This window comes from Haliotis rufescens, unplaced genomic scaffold (genome assembly GCF_023055435.1).
Source record: "Haliotis rufescens isolate VD_foot unplaced genomic scaffold, xgHalRufe1.0.p SCAF_3, whole genome shotgun sequence".
NCBI classification, from domain to species: Eukaryota; Metazoa; Mollusca; class Gastropoda; order Lepetellida; family Haliotidae; genus Haliotis; species Haliotis rufescens.
Genome location: NW_025964001.1, coordinates 21,686,637 through 21,707,125, shown reverse-complemented (window position 1 = coordinate 21,707,125; position 20,489 = coordinate 21,686,637). Strand labels below are relative to the sequence as shown.

The 20,489-nt window shown below is 38.8% G+C and overlaps 2 protein-coding genes across 4 annotated transcripts in view; one reads left to right on the top strand and one right to left on the bottom strand.

The window, feature by feature from the left end:
* The window catches only part of LOC124146452 (cilia- and flagella-associated protein 61-like), a 96,810-nt gene that overhangs the window by 22,369 nt on the left and 53,952 nt on the right, over positions 1-20,489 (bottom strand). For both annotated transcript variants that reach the window (XM_048403902.1, XM_048403903.1), the window contains exon 25: positions 11,730-11,853. In XM_048403902.1, the coding sequence (XP_048259859.1) occupies positions 11,730-11,853 (124 nt within the window). The remainder of the gene's footprint in view (positions 1-11,729; positions 11,854-20,489) is intronic.
* LOC124146453 (adenosine receptor A3-like) overlaps positions 1-20,489 on the top strand; it is a 30,764-nt gene that overhangs the window by 1,138 nt on the left and 9,137 nt on the right. Inside the window, exon 1 of one of the 2 annotated variants that reach the window (XM_046516744.2) lies at positions 3,201-3,402. The exons of the other annotated variant lie outside the window; for it this stretch is intronic. The gene's annotated coding sequence lies outside the window, so the exon portion shown is untranslated. Of the gene's footprint in view, positions 1-3,200; positions 3,403-20,489 lie in introns of those variants that run through there. 2 annotated transcript variants of the gene reach the window in all.

The window sequence follows — 20,489 nt, the reverse complement described above, 5'->3', positions numbered from 1 at the left end:
TTTATGGTTACCGGGCATTACAAACTGCCGGGCAACAGAACCATTAAACCCATGTTTTATGGTGGCTAAAAATGAAACAAACAAGAAATGGTTATTCTATGGTGATGTATTTGATACGGGTATCATAGTTCTGTTTTGAACCTTAAGTCTGCAGTGTTTCAGCAATGAAATTTGTAAAAAAAATTATAAAATTCAATTTTCAAGTATATGCTTTCTTTTGCATAGTTGTTTATTTGCATGAGTGATATAAAATTCACATTTAAGGTTTACAAAACATGCATTTACTTTGTTTGATCATAGACCATTAGTCATATAAATGCATGAACATACTCAGCGTAGTGACACTATCATAATCTTTTATCAATGGGCACAAGCCCACTTTTAATAATATACTTTTAACTTTAAAAAACTACAAGGGTAATTTATATGACATAAAGACTTATCCCAAATGTCCATGTGTGGTATTTCTTCAGGGCCAAGCATAGTTTAATATTCTTTGTACATGTAATATCTTAATATGACTTGTAAATAGGCAACTGGGAGGCTGCTGAGTGTTGAACCCTCTCCCCCAGTCTCATGCCCAGTTCCAGTGTTAAAGAGGGACTTTGTTCCACGATCACTCCATGTTCTGGACTGCCCATTATTTGTAAATCTAAATGATCTTGTAAAATACTTAATTTAATTTGGGCAACCAGAGGTTTCAAATCTCTATAACTGCCTCTGATTGCAACAGACCATTTTACAGCCCAATCCCTCTTACAGCTTATTATGAGAGTATAGTACTTTGTCAATTGTCATATTTTCTTGCTGTGGTTGTCTCCATATTACCATAGCGTTACACTAAACAGACAGTTTGTTATTTCCTAATCAATGACATGTGTGAAACTAAGGCAGTGTCTTTGTGTAGGGGGGCCACGGGTGGCCCAGTCGTCTAAGGCGCCGTGATTCGCTGTGCAGAGTTGCGTCCCTTGGGCACGCCAGAAACCTATGATTGTGGGTTCAAATCCTGGTTCGCCCCAATTACGTTTCTAGGTTTGTCAGCACCATACCAGTGCTCGTGGGTTTCACCGAAGTGGTAAACGTCTAAGACCTGCATCACTTCGGGCTTTCCTCCCACATTAAGCTGACACGCCGCGATATAACTGGAATACTGTTAAAAGCGGCATTAAACCCAACTCACTCACTCACTCTTTGTGTAGGCAGGGTAATATAAAAAGCTACTAGAGTTATATACATCATACCATTTGAGAAAAACTAAGCCTCAAATCAAAGTACAAATTTGCCTGAACCATGTCCTTATAAAGTTCAGACACAGTCGTGCCATAAGTCAAACTGTCTGCTCAATTAATCATTGAAAACTAGACAATTGGACATAAATTGGAGTCAGCAGACAAAATGGTGTTTAAAAAAAATTCCTTGGACTGAAACCTGGACTCAGCTTTGTTCTTTTTTAAACATTTCCATGTGACAACCGTAACCATCAATGTCAAGGTCAAACGCGCATGACCAAAATAAAGCTTTAATGTATCTTGATTGCTGGCAAAGCACTCAGACTATGGCTTCTACAACACACTGCAGGTTCCAAACTGTGTGTCTGTTAGGTAATGAATCGACACGAGACTCCAGTAATAGAGCCATTACTGTTCACCATCTCCATGCCATATCACACTGTACACCTCGCCTCCAGCAGTGCACACCAACGGGCAATGTATCATTGATGGTGATCTGAACAACTCGGTAGGATCCACAGAGAGATACAGATTGGGAATCATTGTAACCCGATCACTTTTCATTCATTTTTGTAACAGAACAAATGATGAAGACTGGGTTTTGTCGCTATCAATTTGTATGAGTGGCCGTAAGGCTTTCACGTTTATTGTAATCACAGCTGAGTACACAACATTTAGAGGAGGAGCCTTATTACTTAAAGGGGGTACACCATAATTGATTTTAAATAGAGGGAATCTCTCTTTCTCCTTCCCTGCCAAATACATACACAATCCATCACTGAACTATGTCCCTTTAATTGCTAGATGTATTTGTTTCACCACTGTTTTATTTCATGGCAAACATATAACTGATATACAAAGTTTTGAGGATACAGCACCTCCTTTCTTCACCTCAGCATTAAGTTGGTTGGTTGGTTCCGCACTCAACAATATTCCAGCTATATGACGGTGGTCTGTAAATAATCGAGTCTGGACCAGACAATTCAGTGATTAATATCTTAAGCATCGATCGATTGGGATCAATGACATGCATCAACCAAGTCAGCGAGCCTGACCACCCGATCCCTTTAGTCGCCTCTTACGACAAGCTTAGCCGCCTTTTATGGCAAGCATGGGTTGCTGAAGACCTATTCTACCCCGGATCTTCACAGGTCTCAGCATTAAGACAGAACTGAAAACACCAAACAAAGTATTTTCATTTATCCATATGGACCCCCATAGAGCTGAACTTTTGTAATTAGATGTTAGTTAGTTAACTCCCATCATAATCTCATATTCGTTATAAGCTTGAAATAAGGGGATGAAAGTGGAGAATGTTCAATTCTCACCAAATTCTTACAAAATCCTTAGTTCTGGGATACAAAACTAGGAATCCATTCCAAAAATTATTGTAGTCCACTATTGGGATTCTGCTCATGCCATCAACCACTGGGTTGCCTGTCCATGACCTAATTATTACAGGTCACCCTGATGTTGCCATACTGCACGCAAGCTTCCCATAAACATCAAAATGATGAGATTTCCTAAACACAACATCCTATTAAACATCCTATTCAACACACTATAATTCCAAAACCTTTCACCATTACTTTGATGTCTCTGAACACCATAATGTATCTAGTCAAGCAAAGACGTAAATAGATGTGTCGGTATGTAAAAACTGTATGCCCTTGAGACAAGCCATTCCACACGTTTGGACTTCATCAACACATTTTCTGCCCATGTTATTCTTTCTGGTGGCAATGTGACTTTGTCACAGTCATTCATCACAACATCACAAGGACAGGAAGGATATTTAAGTCAACGGTCTAGGGCAGGCAATAAATCACAAAATACATACCGAATAGTGGGCAGTTGAACGGTTAAATTTTCACGAATATTTCATTTTCCCATTTGAAGTAGAACAGCCACGATGGTGCTGACAAGGATAAGCCTGAGTGCTGATCCTAACTTAGTAGTATGACAGGAAGTATTTTGCTTTTATGTCAAGGGTCAGACTGAGTGACAGTGGGATCTTGTCACAGGCTGGGAATGTTCGGCTGTGTTTGGCGCAGGTCGAGGCAGTGCTGCACATAGGACACAGTCCGGTGTCACCGAGGACTCTTGGACACCTCCCCTGTCGCAACTGATGTGGTCAGTGATGTACCCCGGTATTTGTCAGCATCGATGCAAGGTTGTGTGACCCATTTTCTTCACATTTTACAATTCCTTGACATCATCAATCCTGTAGAGCTAGTGTCCTGATATTTGAGTGTCACCCTTACATCCTTCACTCATACAGACCCTGCAACTAAAACATCTCAGAACTCTGTAGCAAGACTTCATTACTTAGACAAGTCTAGGTTTTTTAATCTTCGATTTCTTTCTATTATATTTTAAAAGCAATTTAACAGAAAAAAAATCTTAAAATATTTGCATTTCAGGGACTTAATGTCTGTGTACATTTACATCTAACCATTAGCTGAGTTCATATGAAGCAAGTTTGTTAACATGTGAGAGAATTATGTGTGCATGGCTTGCCTAGTCAGATAATTGTCATCCCCAAGTAAGTAGTCGATTGTCAGCAGTGTTAATACTTGTGAAATACCAATGATTGATCTGCTACCCTATACTAAAGCAATGATTGATTGAAAGTATGAATCAATTTTGGATAATACTTTTTATTGAACATCAAACACATATTTCAATTGTTCAGCACTTCTTTGAAGCTATGCAGGACAGAACACGTAGCCATTAAGATGTTTCTGGATACAGAATAAGAAATTGAAATGTTCAAGCCATATGAAAAGCCAATACCTTGCACTGAAGTATATTGAAAACACACAAACTAATTGTACATATTGTATTTGATGACTGATTCTAGGGCCTGACATTCAATATCCTGAAGTGGGCCTGGGATTTCTGTTAGACATTTCTTCAACTACTGCTTCCAAATATTTTCTCTGAAAGGAGACAAACAATTTTATTTGGGGGCATAACACGATGTGTTTCAGAGCATGCTACATATTTTATGAACAAAAGTGATTTTTTTCTGCAAAACATAAAACTATTTTTCTCAAGAATTTTCAGCAACAAATTCTTTTTTTTAAAAAGATCCCTGGTTACCAACTGTGTCCCATCTATTTTGGTTGGATTCTGTACAAATATGTACAACTTAGGCTGGACATTTTTTCTTTCATGGTTTCTTTGCAAAAACTATTCTGAAAAATATAAAGAAGAAAAATGATATTTTAGATTAATTTTTGTACTTTTTTCATTTCTTGTTCTCCTGACGTTACCTCAATGTGTTGCCATGCAGGCAGTGTTTATGCTAGCCGTGTATCCAACTGTAACCTATTGTCATCCAGTTTAAGGCTATTTTCAGCAGAAATATTTTTGTGGTGACCACATACCGGTAAGTTTCCATTGAGCCAAAACAAAATAATGCTTTGCGTTTATTTTCAACCCAATGGTCCTATTTTTAGGATTAGCAGAATCCTAAAACAATTGTTTCGAAAAGTCTCGCCCTTAGGCCTTGATGTTTTTCTTGTACTACTTGAATACAACGGCCTCTGGTTAAACGTGAATGTAGTAGAATTGATAACCTGACTCCCCATTTATAGACCTGATGAGGCTGTGTGCCTAATTCCCATCATTAATCAATGTAGGTTCTTTAATGTGGCACAGTTCTGTGTCTTTTTCATTCTTTATTTTGGTGACAGAAGAACATTACTAAATAGCCCTTGGGTCATGATGTTTTCACTTGTACTACTTGGGTACAACTGCTGCTGGGGATTTGTGTTAGAATTCAGAACACTATCCCAATTTTTAGAACTGATGGCTTTTCAGATGGATCATCATACTAGAATTAGATGTTCTGTACAAGTTTAGCCAAGAGAGTTCAGTGATCAGAGTTGACAAATGTCACACACAACTATATTCCGATGTATATATTCCCTGCAGGCAATATTGTGAAGAAAACACTCCAAAGGATGAGTGAGTGAGTGAGTAGGATAGAACTTCACATACAGTAACCTTCTGGGAAATGAAAGCCAGGGACTGTACATGTTGAAGAATATGCCAATTTAATCATTTATGTAAACATTTACCTAAACATCTAAAATACTGAAAGTTTATTTGTTTACCACACCTATTTTTCTACATTTATGAACACCTGGTAGAGAATCAAAGACAAACATTGCTGATTCCATTCACTATCTACCCCAACTGACTTAAAAATTCAAAACTGAGCAAGCAAACTTCCGGTTTATGATGACTTTCTATGTTATATATTATTCACGAGTAGTTTTATTATGACAATAATAGTATGCAACTTTGCTAATCTTATAAGCTTATCTATTATTATAAAATATCAACGCCTGAGAATAATCAGTCTTGATGATCTGCCATGGGTTGTAGAAGGCAAAATAGGAGTGAAAATTATATGAAACTCTCTGAAAATCAGTGATGACACCAGGTGTTAGCAAGAAAGATAAGCACGTCCTGCCCTACCACACATAGTCTTGCCACTCACAGTCCTCTCAAAATCCATAAACTAACTCTAAAATCAACTAGAAATGATGTCAATTAAGTGGCAGAGTATGACAATTTGAATGAAAAGCTGAAACAATTTAATGCAAATGAAGCCTTCATTCATAAATAAACAATAAGTGGGTTTTTTAGGGAGAATAAACCATTATTGTACAATTGTGTCCAATCCCTTTGTCTTTTTGGACAATTAAATATGTTTAATAAATTATTGTACAATAAACAATGACCATGAGTCGATTATTTCTTACATGAGATATCAACATTATGTACAGCCTCTTTTAGGATTTTGATAAAATATGTAGAAGCTTTACATATATTTACCCGTATTTAAGTAATGATGACTTCCTGAATACAATTCAACCTCGGCAATGTTGGACAAGTCCATTTATGAAAAGGGGGTATGAGTTTGGTATTTCCCACATTTTCTCACAATTTTCACATCGATTATCTCTACCTTTTCTCCCAATACCAATTGTCATATCTCTCCAATTTTTGGGTGCGATTGTTCGGTCACTGCGTTTATCTACCTTGCCCAGCTACATCTATGGGGAACAACTCTTTACATACTTCCCTCTCAAAAATAACGTTGTCCAATTAACAATGTTATCAAGTTGCGAGCGTATGTTAAAATCTCCAGAAATGACATCTTGAAAGTACAATGTTTCATTGTGAAATAAACCAGGCATTGTTGTCCTTTGTTCTTTGTGTTATCGCGTAGCTATTTCATATATGCCCCTACATGCGTGTTGCATCAATAAGTGTATTAATTAAATTGATTTCCTGGAAAATTATTCCATAAAAGAGCGAAGAACCCAAGACGTTTTGATTACGGACTTTCAGAAAATGGTTGTTGCTTGCTGTTGCTAAGACACACGTGAGAACCATGGACACTTACAATTCAAGCGCAGAGAGTTAACATTGATTTTTCCAAAAAATATTTTTACTGCAAACACACTTTATTTCCAGACTCTCAGTAAAGTTGCATTACTCCCTTGTGACAACTGAATCTATGAAGCAACAATATTATCCATGTCGTCTCGATTCCATTTATCTATGTACATGTATAATTCCAACCCTCTTAAGGGCACACATCAGATCAGGTTGACCTGTACGGACAAATAAATTCAGCAATGCCCAGTTTACATATGGAATAACAAAGCAGTCATTTGTATGCCTTTGGGCTTTGTAAGAAGTTTGTTTTGTTAACGGGTAGTTGGTTTGAGTGGGTCAGTTCAGTTATTTGTTAGAATCCTTCAACAACATTGTCATTCAAAATGCTACTTTTTCGAGGACTACAATGGTGGCTATTTTCAGTCACAGAAGCTAGGTAGACTACAAAGATCAGATGTTTAAATGTTTTTTAGACCTACAGCATTTCAAGTCATTATACAAACATACAAATGTCATAGAGCATTCAGATAGTTCTATGACAACAGCAATAGCAACTACTTATACAATGATAGGGCATCTGGATACTTCTGTACCTACAGGCATTGTTAAGCCTTATTCAATGATAGGGCATCTGGATACTTCTGAACATACAGACATTGTTAAGCCTTATACAATGATAGGGCATCTGGATACTTCTGTACCTACAGGCATTGTTAAGCCGTATACAATGATAGGGCATCTGGATACTTCTGTACCTACAGGCATTGTTAAGCCGTATACAATGATAGGGCATCTGGATACTTCTGTACCTACAGGCATTGTTAAGCCGTATACAATGATAGGGCATCTGGATACTTCTGTACCTACAGGCATTGTTAAGCCGTATACAATGATAGGGCATCTGGATACTTCTGTACCTACAGGCATTGTTAAGCCTTATACAATGATAGGGCATCTGGATACTTCTGTACCTACAGGCATTGTTAAGCCTTATTCAATGATAGGGCATCTGGATACTTCTGTACCTACAGGCATTGTTAAGCCGTATACAATGATAGGGCATCTGAATACTTCTGTACCTACAGGCATTGTTAAGCCTTATACAATGATAGGGCATCTGGATACTTCTGAACATACAGGCATTGTTAAGTCTTATACAATGATAGGGCATCTGGATACTTCTGTACCTACAGGCATTGTTAAGCCTTATACAATGATAGGGCATCTGGATACTTCTGTACCTACAGGCATTGTTAAGCCTTATACAATGATAGGGCATCTGGATACTTCAGAACATACAGACATTGCAAATCATTACACAAATATGAGAGTCCATTTAGACATTTTTCAGAAGCCCAATGTGTCAATAAGCATGTCAAAAGGTTTATGTTGTTGCAATAAAATAAAACCTTTCCATGTGGCCTTCAGAAGCATGGAACACACACACCAAAATAGGAGAGTCATTACTCTCGTCACATCCTATATCAACACAATAACAGTCTAACTGTGATTCTTTGCTCCTGGCTGCAGGAAGACCTCTAAACTTTCATGCTACCAGTCATCTCTACTGGACAGTACTTCCAGAAATATCCATGTACGTCTTGTCCCCGAGGATATTGCGATGGTTGTCCTTCAGCACCATGTGATATTATTCCTACATATCACACAGTTTGTTGTGCTCAAGTATGTACAGAAAGCTTAGCCAGTGGTTGTCCTCATCAATCTGTTTATCACCGAACAATCATTATTGGGTGTCCGATTATTGAGTAACTTAACCTTAGCATTGCATATACATTTTACACAAGGCATGATTTGCATGTTTGTTTGTATGCTCTCAGTTTGGACTACACAATACAATACCTGACATCATGAACACTGATCTGTGGACTATTGGGATATGACATGCAGAACTAAGTCACTGGGTCCGACCACCCGATCCATTAGGTTGCCTCCAACAACCAGCATAGACTGCTTGGGACCAATTCCAACTCGGATCCCACAGGGGCTTTCAGTTATAATGGATGTTGTATTTAAGAAATACACAATGAGTGGATGTTGTTTATCGACACTTAAACACTGCAAGGAGAATAAACCACTCTGGCTTGCCCCTCATGGTTTATTCTCCCTGCAGTGTTTTATTGTATGACAAACGACCCCGAGTCGATTATTTCTTATATGAGCTATTAACATATTATGTACAACCTCTTTAAGGATCTCACTAAAATGTACAAGCTTTAATGATATTTACCCATAATTAAATAATGATGGCCCCCAGAATAGAATCCAACCTTGGTAATGTCGAACAACTCAAATTTATGAACAGGTTTGTTAAGTTTGGTATTTCCCACATATTCACACAATCCTTACATCGAATATTTGCACCTTTTCTTCCATTACCGATTGTCATATCTCTCCCACTTTTGGAAGCAATCATTCAGCCATTGCGTTTATCTGCATAGCCCAGCAACAGCTATGGGGAACAACTTCCTAGACACGTCCCTCTAAAAAATAACGTCATCCTATATTTGACGTCATCAGTTTGCAAGCACATATTTGAATCTTCAAAAGTGACGTCATGAGAGAACAATGTTTAATCGCGAAATTTTTCGTTGTTCTATGTGATTTATGGCATCAGCTGTCATAAACACGAGTATAACCAGTGTTCAGCATCAAGGGATTCCTTTGGTCTTTGAGGTTTGCTGCCACAGTTTTATAATCTAGTGACCTCGAATCTCCAGACATCCTAGGGTTATGACAAGGGGACCTTGACTCTCATGCTTAATTTTGAACCCTGACAGCCCTGGATGCTGGGTTTGGGGTGTAAAGTTGTTTCCCGTTTACACTGTAGGTAATCAACAGAATAGTATTGACTTGTCAAGACTTTCATGATAATCACCTAAAAAGTACTTTTGATTTAAGTTCTATGTTGATACACTTGGAGACTTGAGAGGGAAGATACTGAAGTCTTTCTGTTTACATTATAGATGCATGCACTTGGCTGATTGTACTAGATTGGACTACTGTTGATCATTTAGTGCTAGCCCAATGAGATACCATGCCGCAGGTTCAACATGAATGACCGACTCAGGCACTGTACAGTGACTCGAAGATGACCAGTCCTTGTTTTAGCCCCTTAATGCCTAGCTCCAGGCAGGGTAACAACAAATACCATCTTTTAACATCTTTGGTATCGAACCACTGACATTCTACTCCCTGGGCAAACTGAGACCCAGAATAGACATAATTAGTTCAGTTGCCTTTCATCTCTGAACTGCACTCACATGTTTTCTGAACATCTTTTGGGGGGTTGGCAACCCTGGCAGTACAAACAGCAATCATATTTTGTCCTTTTTTTTCAAGTTTCACACAGAGTTGCATTCAGATTCAAAGATGTCTTTTTTATGTATTTGTGATCCAGTTTGTTCAATTACATATTAAGTATATTTCCACATCCTCCTGATGCTAGAGAACCCTAGATGACAGTGATGGGACATGCCAGATATCTTTGTGCTCCAAATTGTTAGCAGTTCATCAATTGATATAAATAACTGATAAAACCATTCATTTGCATGATCAAACCAATTATCAAAGGCCAAAAATCCATTCAATAAAGGAATTCTGTACATGATGTTTGCTGTCTCACAGCTTAAAGCTCGCCCAGCAATTTGTAACAACAACTTGTGATCAGTCAGATGTGGGTGTGGCTCATAGACATGTGTTTTTAACAGTAAAACAGTTATATCGCGGCGTGTCACTGTAATGTGGGAGTAAAGCCCGAAGTGATGCAAGTCACAGACAATTACCACTTCGGTGAAACCCACGAGCTCAGGTATGGTGCTGACAAACCTAGAAACATAATCGGGGCGAACTGGGATTCGAACCCACAATCATAGGTTTCTGGCGTGCCCAAAGGACGCAACTCTGCACAGCAAATCACGGCGCCTTAGACGACTGGGCCACCCGTGCCCCTCATCACTTTAAATGTATTATGAGGTTTTTTTACATGAGGAAGAACTTCATCAATTTCAATATGAATATTCAGGATGAAACCCAGCCCTACAAATTGTATACAATTATTTACCACACATGAGGGCAATATCACGTTTTATGGACATAGAAGTTTATGTCCATATATTTTATTGCCTGAATTGAGGTCAATAATTATTTTATAATAGAATATAAAAACAATATTTCAATTTGAGCTTTTAATAAGCAAAAAGTTCAACAATAACTCAAATGCACAGACATACTGTTTACCAAGAAGTCTTGCATTATGTTCTTGCTGATTGGCTGGAAACATATCTCTCCTGCGAGTCCATTGGCTTAATCACATAGGGCAATACTACTTCTGATCGCTGCATAGCACGGTGGGTTTTAGGGCAATATGTTTTAATGTAGGTCATGTGACCCTTTCTAAACCAATGAAAATACAGATATAATTTGTAAATGTCATAAAACACACTATATCCTGCACAGGCAGTCTGGGACAGAATGGTAACAAGTAATCTTACAAAAGTGAATATTTTTTGCATTTGCACAAACAGATTAAAGGCAGCATTCTTATTACACCGGACACTGACACCTGAATGGCTGCACCTTTATTAGGACAATAAATGCACAACTACGTCTTTCTTGTCCATGATGTCCTCTAATTGATCATAAGTGACCTAAAACAAACTCCCCCCATCCCCCAAATTACCAAGTTCCTAGTCTCTATTCAACAAATCAGAAGCCATAACTCCTACAACTGATCACATGTGAGCAACCATGGTGATATCCTTTAAACATTTCACAGTTTATGTACTCCCCTAGATCCCCACTTGGGCAGTGTTTGAAATAAGAGCCTGCCTGTGGGCCAGTTGCAGGTAGATCTTGTGTCAGACCCATAGTTACAAATTTGTAAGGGTCCTTTACGTAAATTTACGTGTCTACTTATTTGTCAAAATAAGCTGCAATTTTTCACATGAGGGCCTGAAGAGTAAAGTCAGGACCTGTAAACTTCTGAAGTTTGTGGGTCCTGATGGCAGCCTGGCAAGTTTGTTTTTTATTTCGAACTTGGGTATTAAACTGAGACCTTACCTGGCAGAATTCCTCCGTGTACCTTTGGGTTGCGGTAGATAGGGATGAGGTTGAGGGGTTCTTCTCCAGGAGTTGACTGAGGTTCCACTGTGGGGTCAAACAAACGCAGCATCTCAACTGCCAGCTGAGAAAAAAAAATAATGTTTTGTAAAAAATATGACAAAAAAACATCTTTCCCTTTAGGGTTTACTTCATAGAGATGTTCTGACATGAAATTAAGGTAGTGCTGTGCTCACCTACTTACCAGCAGTCCCGATAGGTCATAATGGTCAGTAGGCAGTAACAGTGATCAGATTTGTTGTATTTGCTAGCATATTGATGGGTCAATGGCAATGTAAACAGATTTTTAACAAGTGCAAAAGTGAGCGTGGCGGACGGACGGAACCTTGGTATAACTATATACCTCCGAAATTTTGTCGGGGGCCATCATGGTAGAATGGAGATTCATTGTAGAGATAGCCTACCTGTAGACCTGTTAACAACGTTAAAATTAATGTTTGAAACCTGCACGTTCGGTTCCAAATCCAATTTAAATTTTGTTGGGGGTATAAAAAGCAGTGTTGGCTGCAAATGGCAACTTCATATAGTTTAGGTTAACATTAATGTGACCTGTGAAGATCCGGATGGAGAATAGGTCTTGAGCAACCCATGCTTGTCGTAATAGGCGACTATGCTTGTCACAAGAGGCAACTAGTGAGTGAGTATGGTTATACGCCGCTTTTAGCAATATTACAGCAATATCATTGCAGGGGACACCAGAAATGGGCTTCACACACTGTACAAGAGGCAACTAACATGATCAGGTGGTCAGACTCACTGACTTGGTTGATGGATATCATCATATCCCAATTGCATAGATCTATGCTCATGATCTTAATCACTTGATTGTGTGGTCAAGACTTGATTATTTACAGACCGCCATCATATAGATGAAAATAATGCTGAGTGCAGCGTTAAACAACAAACAAACAATAACATTTATGCTTCCATCACTAAATTTGTCCATCGCATTGAAAAAGTCATGTGATAACATTTGAACCAGTTGCTGGAAACATCAACTTGTATCATACAGGATAATGTATAAAAAGTAAAATGACATATGCCCAAAGGATTGCTGATTGCACAGCATTGACCTAACACTGTGTGCATGACAATCAAGCTTTAAATACGACCGAAAACCCTACATTCTGCCCCAATCACCGCGACAAAAAAAGCAAAAGCAAATCACTGTGAGTAAGTGAGTGAAAGTTGTTTCATGCCCCTTGTCAGCAGTATACCAGCACCATCCAAACAGGGGTTACCAAGAAAGGGCAATGTGAGGCACTGAATGGGGCTTCCAACTGAGGGCGGTGAGGTAGCCTAGTGGTTAAAGCGTTTGCTTGTCATGCCGAAGGCCTGGGTTCGATTCCCGACATGGGTACAATGTGTGAAGCCCATTTCTGGGGTCCCTCGCCTTGATATTGCTGGAACATTGCTAAAAGCGGCGTAAAACCATACTCACTCACTCACTCTTCCAACTGATGCATCAGCTATCCCACTTTCTCATCTATGTTTTGCTGTCATAGAAAGATGTGGCTCTCAATGAGGTCACGAAAGTCTGTGCCAAAAACATTTGCTTCTACTAGCCCCAACTTGTAACATGACATTACTGCAAGGAGATTTTAGGGTTAATATATGGAGTTAAATTTGCTTAGCTTACTTAGACTGAAATAAATTTAACTAGACCTAGGCTTAGGACTAGTGGCTAAGGTCCCAGACTGTCATGGTAACAGTAAATTGATTATGTGCACTGCATAACTCTTTGTATTTGGGAGCCAATTCAAAGGGTCAGGTATGGAAATTAGCACTAGCCCTCTAGCCCGGACCAGGTTTGTGAATGTTACAGGTTTCCCAAGGGCAAGTAGAATTTCAAACATTTTGGGGGTATTGCGAAAAGCAATCACTGTTCGGGCTAGTAGACCTTGTGGTTAATTTCCATCAATGAGGTGCAGGATCTCAATGGTTATTGTGATTAAATAAATTCTAATTTTGATCACTCATTTCCTTTTAATCTGTCTGGAAGTTCATTTTTTGTGATCATGACTTTAGGCTACATTTCATCAATCTGGAAGAAACATACATTTACTTTCAAATTGGGATATCGCCAATAATAACTACTCTGAAAACTCAATGTATACCCCTCAGATGGAAACAGACAATTGACAGCAGCATCACCACGGAGGCTGATACAGAAAAGTATTTCTCTTTTAGTCATTGTTGGTAGGCGTTTCGAAAATGGTTCTATGTACAAATATAGGTTAAAAAATGCAAGTTGCGGGTACTACAATATTCAAAGGATGTGTGGCAATACATTTTGAGCAGAAAACACATAGTAATCTACAAAAGAATGTATTTCAAGTTTTGTGGACAACAGAGAGCTAGAAATTTGGCACTTCTATGTATACGATCACAATTAGCGATGTGATGTCATAATAGTGACGTGCAGTGACGAGCAAAACCTTGCAAGGCTGGCTAAGTTTTCCTCACGGGTGTCCAGGTTGAACATGTTAGCTTACGAAGTTGCTGTGCTATATGCTTTCGATGCCTGTTATATGTTCCAGTTAAGTATTATGGTATAAAAATAAAGCCTATTTTGTTTAAAGGCTGTTGTTGGTGATTCCATAATTCAGATCGACAACCCATTCAAAACAGTCAGGACTCAACCCATGCCACTTCACTCAATATATTTGCTAACATGAAAGAGTTCACATTCTATTTAGTCATGGTAGAATGGAGATAAACATACTGTGTTTTCATTGTAGAGATAGCCTACCTGTAGACCTGTTAACAACGTTAAAATTAATGTTTGAAACCTGCGAGTTCGGTTCCAAATCCAGTTTAGCATACCGTATACAACGTAATAAGCACCACGTCGAATACGGTAGTTAAATCTACAGGTAAACTAGCTTACAATGAAAACACAATGTTTTTTATCTCCTAATTATAAGTTCTCTGAAAACTCAATATATACTATCACCATAATTGACAGAATCAACATACCATTAATAACAGCACCAAGGAGTCTGACACCTTGACTTACCCCATCAAATACTCCTATGAACAAATAACCCTTATAAACTTCCACCCAAGAAATCATTACTGGAACCTGGAGATAATTAAGCTCATATAACCACATTACTAATGTGTGGACAGTGTGTAAAGCACAGGTGTGTTGATCAAGCTTTCACTGCAATGTACGTGAAATTGACATGTCACACATACTGTAAGTATCACCTTCCTGACCGCAGTCACTGGCAATTACAAATATTTACTTATGTATAAAGAGATGACATATGTGCTGGAATACTGGTACTGAGGCATGGGTTGCCTTAGAGGGAAAGAAGAATTTCAGTAAAAGGTGAGTGAGTGAGTTGGGTTTAACAGTATTACAGTGATATCACGGCGTGTCAGCTTAATGTGGGAGAAAAGCCCAAAGTGATGCAGGTCTCAGACTTTACCACTTCGGTGAAACCCACGGAGGACGGGTATGGTGCTGACAAACTTAGAAACATAATCGGGTTGAACCCACAATCATAGGTTTCTGGCATGCCAAAGGGACGCAACTCTGCACAGCGAATTGTGGCGCCTTAGACGACTGGGCCACCCGTGCCCCCCGATAAAAGGTGAGCTGTTAAAAATGTTTATCCCGGAATCCCTAGGCAATTGTATATTTCTGCCACAGAACCAACTTCTACACAGTTATTCTACATATTTATTCATATGCTACAAAACTTATAGCAATGTCAACATCTGTCCATTAAACCATCATCTTTCCACATGGACAAAACAATCTCGCACATTTCTGCAATCAAAACTGAAACTGATATCAGAAAATGTTCACAAAATTAACAGGACAACTGATTTCATGCATTGGGAAATTTCATCATGAAACTGATGAGGCACTTAACGACGATCTGTCAATCCACTGCAAAACATCCCTGGGTGGGAACATAACCTTGAATAGAAACATAATTACTGGCAGAGAATAGGGTGCTATAAAGTTCATGATTTATTGTTAGCAACGCTACACAGTGTTAGCATCTTGGTAATGTGAAATAGGAGTGGTGTCAGTAGCCTTAGTCTCACTGTGAAATAACAACAGGCATTGTGTAAATGTCACTGATGGCAAACTGACTATCAATTTGTGCCATTTCCTTTTAGCAATTCTCTAATCTTTGAGTAATCATTGATGATCGGCTGATAGTGATGATGTGTGTGTCATACATCCACTAAACATGTCACAAGAGTCATAACATTGATAGTTGTCATATAAACAAGGTGTCATGTGAGAGTGATTTGGACACTGCTTTGATATTTTTCATGGTTTTCTGCACTTTGGTCTCAAAGAGCCGATGCAACTGTATATTTCTCAAAGTGAAATAACCCGTTGTCTTAATCACATGACTATGGCGCTACCCCGGGCCATAATCGGCTTGAATCTGATAGTGGAACCCCTGATGTGAGGATCCTGGCAAGACAAGGCACATAACTCTGTACAGTGAGCTTCAGGGTGTTACACCACTGTGCTGCCTGAGTGAGTGAGTGAGTGAGTGAGTGAGTGAGTGAGTGAGTGAGTGAGTGAGTGAGTGAGTGAGTGAGTGGGTGGGTTGGTGGGTGGTTGTGGGAGGGAGTATTCATTTTCCTAGCTTTTATGTGATTTAGGAATCATATATGTCATGGTTTTTGTCTGATACACACATCACATTTTAGTTGACAAAACATATCTTTTGAAGTCAGTATCAGTTCTTACAAAAACATTCAAGGGACTGTACCAGAAATTGTTTATGTTTAAATTACACCATGTTTCCATCAACCGAATTGTAAACTGAGAGACTCAAGCAGGACTCTCTGCTCTTGCGTCTGACTCTCTCAAACTATGCATTGAGACTCCCAGTTTTCATAGGCTGGGTGAAACACTTCCTTTCTCTAACAGAAAAATCTGAACTAGTTTTCACATTGTTGTTATACTTCTGACACATTTTAGTCTCTGAGAGGAATAAAATAAATATGCCAATATCATTTATTCATGAAATCAACATTAGACACTTTAGTAGGGTCCTTTCATCTACGGATACAAATATCTATAAATAATCAGGAAGCATCCGTATCAGACTATATTTGGCTGTGATAGATGTCATGTGGAAACTGCCAAGTCATGTTGTGACCTATCAAGTTTCAAGGTCACAATAAAATAACAGAAGACTAACGTAGACATCATCAAATATATACAATATGTAAGGACTCCGCTTTATTGATATCAAGGTATTTGCTCAGGGTACACGCAATGTGATCTTCTTGTGGGGTGTCCTGAAATACTGAGACAGAGAATTTCCACCCGGAGTAAAAGATCTGATTTGTCTGTCTGTCTGTCTGTTTGTCCATCCCTCCGTCCGTCCGTACGTACGTACGTCCGTCTGTCTGTTGTTTGACACCTCACTCAGCAATATTCCAGCTATATGATGGGGCTCTGTAAATAGTCAAGTCTAGACCAGACAATCCAGTGATTGACATCATGATCATCGATCTAGGCAACTGTGATACGATGGTGATCCACCAACTCACCAACCTGACCAACTGATTTACAAGCATGTGTTGCGGAAGACCAGTACATACCTGGATCTTCAGAGAGGAAATTGATTAAATGACATTGCACTGATGTAGACAGAGAGAGACACATGTTGACAGTAGATTCATTTTTATTTGTTATCAGGTGAGAGTGTTGAGTAAACATTTTAAGTCATGTCAGCAATATTTCAGCCATATTGTGGCTAGACAAAGTAATGCATCTATATTGTCATCAAAAGACAGTAAAATAACGAGTAACCACCAATCTGTTTTTAACCTTGTTTAAAAGAATATTAAGAACAGACTATAAACGAACACAATATATATTTCAAACTATAGATCACCAGCAACCCAAAGTAGACCACCTTAGTTACTAGTGAGTGAGTGAGTGAGTTGGGTTTAACGCCACTTTTAACAGTATTCCAGTTATATCATGGCTGGTCAGCTTAATGTGGGAGGAAAGCCCGAAGTGATGCAGGTCTCAGACATTTACCACTTCGGTGAAACCCACGAGCACGGGTATGGTGCTGACAAACCTAGAAACATAATCGAGGCGAACCGGGATTCGAACCCACAATCATAGGTTTCTGGCATGCCCAAGGGACGCAACTCTGCACAGCGAATCGCGGCGCCTTAGACCACTGGGCCACCCGTGCCCCCCCCTTAGTTACTAGGGACCAGGGGGACGTTTTGGTACCTCTGTTTTACTCCATCCTTCTACCTGCTGTTAATCGTTTGAAAACTAAGCCGCCAATTAAAATAAACAAATATTCTCAGATTACAACGGTGGTAGATATTTAAAAGAATTGAATGCCACAGTCTTCTGGCACCCTCTCAGGACACATAGAGAATCTCACCTGAGTGTCTTTTGATATCAAATATATCAACACGAGTTGATAAAAGTGCAAAAGCTCTGATTCTTGCCGAGGAGTTTTTCTACTTTTATCAACGAGTGTTTTTATATTTGATATCAAAAGACACAAGGTGATATTTTATTTATCATCCAACATCATTCTTTCAACTTTTTCGGTTTGTAGACAGTAAAAAGTACTGCTAACAGCTTCAGTAGCAGAGCCATTAATGATGTCATTTGATTGTGACATCATGGTAACCAATGACATCACAATGGTCTGCAAAGCAGTGTGATGCAAATTCATTGCAGCAATATCTACAATGTTGATACCGCTTGATCTCCCCAAAGCAATATCTCCTGTGGGAGCCAGTTTTGGATGAAAAACAGTTTTACACGACTTCAACCCCTTTGAGGGCACAGCCATTGTTATATGGCCTCTTATTGGCTGGTTTTAAAAAATGTTGCCCTAACATTCAATGTTGGTGGTCAGAATTTGTTTAGTTTTCAAATTAAACTTCCAAGTTAACAAGTTTTAACTTTACTGGGTATTTAGTATTGTAATTGTGGACGAAAGGTTTGTCACTAATTGCAGTCTTTGTACTAGGGCTGGGACGGGTAACGTGGGTACTCGGGTCGGGTGGGTCCTGAGTAGGACCCAGGGTCCCACAGGACTACCCGGACCTGTGCTTAGTGATATATTGTTTAATAACAATAATAATAAAATTCCATGGTTACACCGGTACAAGTTGCTAATGTTTTTGCATTTCTTTCGGACTATGCGCACATTCCTTCTGAATTTATTTGTTTGAGTGAAGACAAAGCTTTGACAGTCAACTTCAGTGTATGCACGATCATTTTATACCATATCTAAATATTTTCTGCCAAGGCTCTGGTAAAACAAATCCCATCTGTTACCAACAGCGGACACCCGGGTAGGGTCGGGTTATTGGGGGTCGGGTACCCGGGTGGTAAATTTACTCATCCCAGCCCTACTTTGTACACAGCAACTAATGTTGGCAGTGAAGTCAAGTGGAGCATCAAGCAGTTTATTGATCAGGTTTGTAACTACCAACTCTAAAGTAGTTCCATCAACAATAGAGGTTTCATCCTCCAAACACATGTAGATTACATTGCTTCCATAACCTTGGGATGATACATAATGTGAAACAAAGTCAGCCCCAAATATTCAGCTCTAATTTCTACTTTTTATGTTGGTAAATTTGATAAAACAACTAGTAAAACTAAAACACCTTAACATGCTTTTTTCAGAGCATTATCCTCCATGAAAACATTAAAATGATAAGTGTTCGTCTCAGTCTATTAATATCATTGAAATAGTACATTTTGTATGCCTATATTTGTAGTCATATTTTAAATATGAGAGGGACCTTGAAGGACTCTTTGTTGATCAGGTAACAGTAATGGTATGGCTTATTGTGGGGTCAGGCGTGGCATGGATGGTTGGAGAACTGCAGGGGGTGAGGGCATTAAGTTGATGATGCAGACAGATAAGAGAGACCATTTTACAACTGCAAAGCCTTATTCCCCAAAGTATATAGGCCAGACATGTTGATTTTCCTGTTCGAGATGAGACGAAAACAGCATTTTGCAAAATAAAATAAAAATTAAATGTTAAAATCATTCGGTTGAATGAAAACATGTTTTTTAACATTATTTTGGGGTAATTTTAAAATCAACCCAGGCCACATGTGCATTAATAACACTTTTAACTCCTGCTTCTTAGCATGAAAGTTTACAAAGAAAATCTGTAAGAAAACAATTAAGTGTGTCTGGCCTTATATGTTTTTAAATGCAGGCTCATCCTTGATTATCAAGTGTATTATAGCTTTCGAAACAATCTCATTAAAATCAGATCTTAGTTCTCCCTACCACTAAACAAAGATCTGAGGACATCCCATTGGGGGTCACATCAGAAGGACCTTTGGCAAACTTTGACCGACCACTGAAACGACTAACAAGAAGTCAACATCAGCCAATTAGAAAGCAGCTTCCTTGAGCTTCACGGCACTCATTTCAACCAGGCGACTTCCATTTCAGCCTACGCTTAAAAAATAAAATATGACACAGTTCTCAATTAAAATTTTAAAAACTGAACAAACGAACATTCCGGAATGTCTAACATACGGTAGAGATTGTATGGCAGTGCTTCCCACATACTGTGCAACGCCTCCTCCATTCAAATGTTTATCCCATGGAAACGAGATATAGACGATATTTTGACGGAATCTGTCGTACGGGCCGTAACTGACGTTTGGAATACCCCGTGTTAACGTTTCGAGGTT